The 8,796-nt window shown below is 38.1% G+C and overlaps 1 protein-coding gene across 1 annotated transcript; it reads left to right on the top strand.

The window, feature by feature from the left end:
- Positions 1 to 305: 305 nt before the first annotated feature.
- On the top strand, positions 306 to 8,505 carry LOC137572154 (DNA ligase 1-like). The gene is made up of 3 exons (XM_068283925.1): positions 306 to 909; positions 4,843 to 5,400; positions 8,174 to 8,505. The coding sequence occupies exons 1-3, from the start codon at positions 306 to 308 to the stop codon at positions 8,503 to 8,505; spliced, it is 1,494 nt and encodes a 497-aa protein (XP_068140026.1).
- The last annotated feature ends 291 nt before the right edge of the window (positions 8,506 to 8,796 follow it).

The following is an 8,796-nucleotide window of genomic DNA, read 5'->3' on the forward strand; positions in this document are numbered from 1 at the left end:
ACTCTTTCCCCCAGTGCAATATGTTTAGAGTTAAGTATATCTTACTCTTTTATTTGTTACAAATTAGTTTAAAGTTTTATGCCGTGGTACAGTACGAGAAGCGTGCTGTCTCACTTAATACAAAAGAACAGAGAGATTTAAATAAAAAGAATGAGAGCGGCTCAGTTTTTATGGAGAGCCCTCCAAAGACAGGCATGTTTTATTCGCTATAATTTCAGAAGTGGTCATAGTTGACCCAGTGAAATAGCTATAATTTAGCAAAGAAAAAAAATATTAAAAAACAATAATGGATTCAATAAATCCTGATGATTTTTCGAAGTCCCAGTTATAAAACTTGGTGCAAAAACCTAGGTGGAGCTGCTCATAACGGAGGACTAAGTAAACGCGCGGATCTCCCTGAAAAAGATTGCTTGGACCTAAAGAGCATTTTGTATACGTCGGACGATGGCGCCGGTAAGAAGCAAAATTTCGAGGCAGACTTGTTCCAAGGTCAACAGCAGCAAGAAGTAACGGCAAACGAACAAAACGAAGCAGAAAATAAACAAAACGATGCAGAAAGCGAGACGCAGACAGAAAGAGAGACAGAAAACGGGAGCATTCTGAATGAACCGCAAGAAATATACAAAGCAACAAATGAGAAGTCAAATGAAAAGAGTAACAACGGAGAGCGCAACGCAACAAAAGAGAAGTCGAATGAAGAGAACCAAAAAGAAGAAAACGCAGTAAAGTACACGTTGGAAAAAAAGCTGGAACTACTTTGCAAAGAAATCGAACTGGTTCGTAGAGGAAACGAGTTGTTGCGCCTTACTGGCAACCCTGAGTCTGGCAACTCAAGCAGCTGGCAGGCGACGAAGACAGGTGATCAGGTCCTGGCCAAAGATGTGAAAGATTTTGTACCCGATTTTGACTGTAATGGAAATGTTTAGGGTTGGATATCTTTTGTGCTAGTTTTGTAGTTTGGAAAGATCATTCAACTTGAACGAAAATAATTTACGTTTGCTTGTCTTCGGCAAACTAACGGGCAAAGCCTTGGACTGGATACACTCAAACCCTGATTGTTTGTGTCAGCCTGTGAAAACCATATTCGATGCCATGGGAAAAGTCTTCGGATCAAAGAAGACCAATGTAATAATTCGACGAGAGTTTGAGGCACGCAAGTGGTGAGTCGGCGAACCGTTCCTGAATTACTTTAACGACAAAGTTGGCTTGGCTGGCGGCTTGCGTTTGCCGGAGGACGAGATGGTCGAGTATATTGTTGACGGGATACCAGACCGTCACTTGCGAGAGATGGCTTGTATGCAACGTTTTGGGTCTAAGGATGACGTGTTGGCAGCATTTGTCAACATAGTGCTGCAGCGGGAAAAACCTGTATCTCTGCCAAATGTTTCCGCAAAGAAGAAGCCCACATTCAGGTGCTTCAACTGCAACTGTCTGGGTCACCTAGCAGCCGACTGTAACAAATCAATAAGAGCAACTGGTGCTTGCTTTGGATGTGGTGAAATGGGTCACCGAGTGGCAGATTGCAGTCAAAACAAGAAGAAGCCCGCAGCAATATCAGTAAGTTTGGATAATATAAGAATTGTAAAAGTTCATATAGGTAATGATGTATTTTCTCTACGATGCCTCATAGACTCGGGAAGCGCAGTTAGCTTAATTAAAAAGGAGTTCGTTTCAGATGAAATTAAATTGGATCCCTGAACATGGGTATTTTGGTTTAAATAAAAGTAAACTTGAAGCCTTTGGAAGTATTTTATGTTACGTTGAAATATTGAATAAAAATGTTTGCGTTCGACTACTGACTGTTTCCAACGAGTCTATGGGAAGTCCAATACTGTTAGGTAGAGATTTTATGAAAATATGTAAAGCTAAAATTGTACTGCAGCTTGACGATGATCTGTGTAAAGAGTCAATGCCCGAAAGTATTAAGTTAAGCCATGACTTGAGCGATGAAGATAATTTTGAAAACCAACTGCTAAATATTGATTGTGACGTGGTAAATTCAAAATATTATGTTGCAAAAGTTTAAGTATTAAGTTAAGCCATGACTTGAGCGATGAAGATAATTTTGAAAACCAACTGCTAAATATTGATTGTGACGTGGTAAATTCAAAATATTATGTTGCAAAAGTTTAAGTATTAAGTTAAGCCATGACTTGAGCGATGAAGATAATTTTGAAAACCAACTGCTAAATATTGCTTGTGACGTGGTAAATTCGAAATATTATGTTGGCAAAAGTTTAAGTTTCAAAGAAACGACAATGTTTGAAAATATTTTTTCTAAATTCTATTTGGAAAGAAATCGACCAAATGAAACAAAGGTTAAGTGCGAAATGAAATTCACAATCAATGACATAAGTCCGTCTACCTGCAATCCAAGACGACTTTCTTATAGCGAAATGGCTGAATTGCAAAAATAATTGACGAATACTTAAGCAAAAAGTGAGTCAGTATGTTTCCCCAATCGTGCTCGTAAAAAAGACTAACCAGGCGACTTCAAAAGATAGTTATCCTATTTCACTTATTGATGATCTGTTAGATAGACTTGCAGGAAAAACGTTATTTTCAGAATTCCACTTAAAGAATGGGTTTTTCCATGTATACATGCATGAGGATTCAGTGAAGTTTACGTCGTTTACGACACCGCTTGGTCAGTTTGAATTTCTTCGTATGCCATTTGGCCTCAGAAATGCGCCGTCTGCATTTCTAAGGTTTATAAACAGGATATTTGCCGATATGATTTGGGATGGAAAAGTTATTATATATTTAGACGACATTATGGTAGCAACAAAATATTTTGATATGCATCTAGAAATTTTAAAAGAAGTATTTGACAGATTGGTTGAAAACAAATTAGAATCAAATCAGACGAGTGTTAAGTACCTAGGGTGTTTAATTACAGGCAAAGGCATCAAAGCTGACGATAAAGGTATACAAACAGTAAAGGATTTTCCAGTTCAAAGTTTTTCAGGACTATGTTCCTATTTTCGTAGGTTTATTAAAGATTTTGCTACTACTGCCAAGCCATTATATGGCCTACTTAGAAAAGACAAAAAGTTCTTCTTCTTATCATAGCTTAATCTGGTGAAATTCACGGCTGATGACTGTCCGCCCTTAGTTGGGACTACTGCAACGAGCAACAATCTCGGCTAGCTTCAGCACAACCGCGAAATAAACCAACAAATATTTAAACCCATCATTTCATCGCTTGCCACACGGAAGGACAACAATTCGTGCGTCGATAGATTACAAAAAAAAGGAAAGACACCTTGCTTACACATGTAGCAATATGTATTAGTATGTAGCAAAATGTATTAGTATTAAGTATATCTTACTCTTTCCCCCAGTGCAATATGTTTAGAGTTAAGTATATCTTACTCTTTTATTTGTTACAAATTAGTTTAGTTCGTCTTTCGTCGTTCATTTTCTTCGGCTAGCTTGCATTTTATGGCACTGAAACTCGGCAACTCATCACGAGCTTCCAAGGCCACGACAAAGTTCTCATAAGACATGGGCAAACTCGCAAGCAACAAAATTACGGTAAACTCTTCTGGCAAACTTACATCGATCACCGACAAATTTTCAATAATGTTTGAAAATTCCAATATGTTATTTTGCACGCTGTCACCTTCAGCCATTCTTTTGTTTAATAACTTCTTAAACAGAGTCACTTTTCTCACTGGACCTGTTGGTCGATGGAACTTTTCTAGTTCTTTCCATATCTCGCTAGCTCTTTCGCACTTTTTTATGGAGTTCAATTGCGGCGCACTTATTGACAAAAACAGCACCGCCATGGCTTTGTCGTTTTGACGTTTCCATGTTTCAAACGCTTCATCAGTTTTGGGTTCCACAAGTTCTCTTGAAACCACTGACCACAAATCTTGATGTACCAACACGCTTCGCACAAGTACGCACCACGTGTCATAGTTGGCGTCGTCCAACTTTTCAATATTGTACATCGAACTCATTTTTTCTTGCAATATCCGTTATGCCGAGAAAAATACACGAATCTTGACCACTCAATACTTTCACACTATTTTTTAGTGAATACACTTAACACTGAGGCCCATAACCTGTTGGTTTGTGAAAAGTGTAGAACCACAACGTTTGGTTGCTTAGATGAGAGTGAGGTCAATTTTATTAACATAAGCTTAACTAGGGTTGCCAATTGTACAGGGCTGACAGATACAGCACAGAATTGCCATATCAACATTTATTAACAAGGTGTGTCATAGCTTAATCTGGTGAAATTCACGGCTGATGACTGTCCGCCCTTAGTTGGGACTACTGCAACGAGCAACAATCTCAGCTAGCTTCAGCACAACCGCGAAATAAACCAACAAATATTTAAACCCATCATTTCATCGCTTGCCACACGGAAGGACAACAATTCTTGCGTCGATAGATTACAAAAAAAAAAGGAAAGACACCTTGCTTACACATGTAGCAATATGTATTAGTATGTAGCAAAATGTATTAGTATTAAGTATATCTTACTCTTTCCCCCAGTGCAATATGTTTAGAGTTAAGTATATCTTACTCTTTTATTTGTTACAAATTAGTTTAAAGTTTTATGCCGTGGTACAGTACGAGAAGCGTGCTGTCTCACTTAATACAAAAGAACAGAGAGATTTAAATAAAAAGAATGAGAGCGGCTCAGTTTTTATGGAGAGCTCTCCAAAGACAGGCATGTTTTATTCGCTATAATTTCAGAAGTGGTCATAGTTGACCCAGTGAAATAGCTATAATTTAGCAAAGAAAAAAATATTAAAAAACAATAATGGATTCAATAAATCCTGATGATTTTTCGAAGTCCCAGTTATAAAACTTGGTGCAAAAACCTAGGTGGAGCTGCTCATAACGGAGGACTAAGTAAACGCGCGGATCTCCCTGAAAAAGATTGCTTGGACCTAAAGAGCATTTTGTATACGTCGGACGATGGCGCCGGTAAGAAGCAAAATTTCGAGGCAGACTTGTTCCAAGGTCAACAGCAGCAAGAAGTAACGGCAAACGAACAAAACGAAGCAGAAAATAAACAAAACGATGCAGAAAGCGAGACGCAGACAGAAAGAGAGATAGAAAACGGGAGCATTCTGAATGAACCGCAAGAAATATACAAAGCAACAAATGAGAAGTCAAATGAAAAGAGTAACAACGGAGAGCGCAACGCAACAAAAGAGAAGTCGAATGAAGAGAACCAAAAAGAAGAAAACGCAGTAAAGTACACGTTGGAAAAAAAGCTGGAACTACTTTGCAAAGAAATCGAACTGGTTCGTAGAGGAAACGAGTTGTTGCGCCTTACTGGCAACCCTGAGTCTGGCAACTCAAGCAGCTGGCAGGCGACGAAGACAGGTGATCAGGTCCTGGCCAAAGATGTGAAAGATTTTGTACCCGATTTTGACTGTAATGGAAATGTTTAGGGTTGGATATCTTTTGTGCTAGTTTTGTAGTTTGGAAAGATCATTCAACTTGAACGAAAATAATTTACGTTTGCTTGTCTTCGGCAAACTAACGGGCAAAGCCTTGGACTGGATACACTCAAACCCTGATTGTTTGTGTCAGCCTGTGAAAACCATATTCGATGCCATGGGAAAAGTCTTCGGATCAAAGAAGACCAATGTAATAATTCGACGAGAGTTTGAGGCACGCAAGTGGTGAGTCGGCGAACCGTTCCTGAATTACTTTAACGACAAAGTTGGCTTGGCTGGCGGCTTGCGTTTGCCGGAGGACGAGATGGTCGAGTATATTGTTGACGGGATACCAGACCGTCACTTGCGAGAGATGGCTTGTATGCAACGTTTTGGGTCTAAGGATGACGTGTTGGCAGCATTTGTCAACATAGTGCTGCAGCGGGAAAAACCTGTATCTCTGCCAAATGTTTCCGCAAAGAAGAAGCCCACATTCAGGTGCTTCAACTGCAACTGTCTGGGTCACCTAGCAGCCGACTGTAACAAATCAATAAGAGCAACTGGTGCTTGCTTTGGATGTGGTGAAATGGGTCACCGAGTGGCAGATTGCAGTCAAAACAAGAAGAAGCCCGCAGCAATATCAGTAAGTTTGGATAATATAAGAATTGTAAAAGTTCATATAGGTAATGATGTATTTTCTCTACGATGCCTCATAGACTCGGGAAGCGCAGTTAGCTTAATTAAAAAGGAGTTCGTTTCAGATGAAATTAAATTGGATCCCTGAACATGGGTATTTTGGTTTAAATAAAAGTAAACTTGAAGCCTTTGGAAGTATTTTATGTTACGTTGAAATATTGAATAAAAATGTTTGCGTTCGACTACTGACTGTTTCCAACGAGTCTATGGGAAGTCCAATACTGTTAGGTAGAGATTTTATGAAAATATGTAAAGCTAAAATTGTACTGCAGCTTGACGATGATCTGTGTAAAGAGTCAATGCCCGAAAGTATTAAGTTAAGCCATGACTTGAGCGATGAAGATAATTTTGAAAACCAACTGCTAAATATTGATTGTGACGTGGTAAATTCAAAATATTATGTTGCAAAAGTTTAAGTATTAAGTTAAGCCATGACTTGAGCGATGAAGATAATTTTGAAAACCAACTGCTAAATATTGATTGTGACGTGGTAAATTCAAAATATTATGTTGCAAAAGTTTAAGTATTAAGTTAAGCCATGACTTGAGCGATGAAGATAATTTTGAAAACCAACTGCTAAATATTGATTGTGACGTGGTAAATTCGAAATATTATGTTGGCAAAAGTTTAAGTTTCAAAGAAACGACAATGTTTGAAAATATTTTTTCTAAATTCTATTTGGAAAGAAATCGACCAAATGAAACAAAGGTTAAGTGCGAAATGAAATTCACAATCAATGACATAAGTCCGTCTACCTGCAATCCAAGACGACTTTCTTATAGCGAAATGGCTGAATTGCAAAAAATAATTGACGAATACTTAAGCAAAAAGTGAGTCAGTATGTTTCCCCAATCGTGCTCGTAAAAAAGACTAACCAGGCGACTTCAAAAGATAGTTATCCTATTTCACTTATTGATGATCTGTTAGATAGACTTGCAGGAAAAACGTTATTTTCAGAATTCCACTTAAAGAATGGGTTTTTCCATGTATACATGCATGAGGATTCAGTGAAGTTTACGTCGTTTACGACACCGCTTGGTCAGTTTGAATTTCTTCGTATGCCATTTGGCCTCAGAAATGCGCCGTCTGCATTTCTAAGGTTTATAAACAGGATATTTGCCGATATGATTTGGGTTGGAAAAATTATTATATATTTAGACGACATTATGGTAGCAACAAAATATTTTGATATGCATCTAGAAATTTTAAAAGAAGTATTTGACAGATTGGTTGAAAACAAATTAGAATCAAATCAGACGAGTGTTAAGTACCTAGGGTGTTTAATTACAGGCAAAGGCATCAAAGCTGACGATAAAGGTATACAAACAGTAAAGGATTTTCCAGTTCAAAGTTTTTCAGGACTATGTTCCTATTTTCGTAGGTTTATTAAAGATTTTGCTACTACTGCCAAGCCATTATATGGCCTACTTAGAAAAGACAAAAAGTTCTTCTTCTTATCATAGCTTAATCTGGTGAAATTCACGGCTGATGACTGTCCGCCCTTAGTTGGGACTACTGCAACGAGCAACAATCTCGGCTAGCTTCAGCACAACCGCGAAATAAACCAACAAATATTTAAACCCATCATTTCATCGCTTGCCACACGGAAGGACAACAATTCGTGCGTCGATAGATTACAAAAAAAAAGGAAAGACACCTTGCTTACACATGTAGCAATATGTATTAGTATGTAGCAAAATGTATTAGTATTAAGTATATCTTACTATTTCCCCCAGTGCAATATGTTTAGAGTTAAGTATATCTTACTCTTTTATTTGTTACAAATTAGTTTAAAGTTTTATGCCGTGGTACAGTACGAGAAGCGTGCTGTCTCACTTAATACAAAAGAACAGAGAGATTTAAATAAAAAGAATGAGAGCGGCTCAGTTTTTATGGAGAGCTCACCAAAGACAGGCATGTTTTATTCGCTATAATTTCAGAAGTGGTCATAGTTGACCCAGTGAAATAGCTATAATTTAGCAAAGAAAAAAATATTAAAAAACAATAATGGATTCAATAAATCCTGATGATTTTTCGAAGTCCCAGTTATAAAACTTGGTGCAAAAACCTAGGTGGAGCTGCTCATAACGGAGGACTAAGTAAACGCGCGGATCTCCCTGAAAAAGATTGCTTGGACCTAAAGAGCATTTTGTATACGTCGGACGATGGCGCCGGTAAGAAGCAAAATTTCGAGGCAGACTTGTTCCAAGGTCAACAGCAGCAAGAAGTAACGGCAAACGAACAAAACGAAGCAGAAAATAAACAAAACGATGCAGAAAGCGAGACGCAGACAGAAAGAGAGACAGAAAACGGGAGCATTCTGAATGAACCGCAAGAAATATACAAAGCAACAAATGAGAAGTCAAATGAAAAGAGTAATGTAGTAGGTTCAAAGAAATATTAAGGAACACCAATAGTCCCTTTTGGTTTGAGCTCAGTTTATTGAATAATTCTTAATTCTATAACAATTGTCGACTATAGCTAAGACCGCGTAGCTGCGCTGCTAGTCATGCAGGCAGAGGGAGCGGTATGCTTATGTATAAACATACTTATGTATAAATGTATAAGTGTTTACATAAGAGTATGTATGTTTATATACCGTCGCGTCGGTAGAGTGAGGATGTATCATATTGCATATTGGGCCAACGCGGCCGCGCGTGTTATATTTGCCGACACAGCAATTGTCCAGCACCAT

This window comes from Drosophila tropicalis, unplaced genomic scaffold, assembly GCF_018151085.1.
Source record: "Drosophila tropicalis isolate 14030-0801.00 unplaced genomic scaffold, ASM1815108v1 contig_1039, whole genome shotgun sequence".
Taxonomy (NCBI): Eukaryota; Metazoa; Arthropoda; class Insecta; order Diptera; family Drosophilidae; genus Drosophila; species Drosophila tropicalis.

Excerpts from the sequence above, each read along its gene's own strand:
- LOC137572154 (XM_068283925.1), top strand. The coding sequence starts at position 306 with ATGATTTTTCGAAGTCCCAGTTATAAAACTTGGTGCAAAAACCTAGGT. Across the intron at positions 910-4,842 it reads TTTTGTACCCGATTTTGACT|GTGGAGCTGCTCATAACGGA; the intron begins GTAATGGAAATG and ends GCAAAAACCTAG. Across the intron at positions 5,401-8,173 it reads TTTTGTACCCGATTTTGACT|GTGGAGCTGCTCATAACGGA; the intron begins GTAATGGAAATG and ends GCAAAAACCTAG.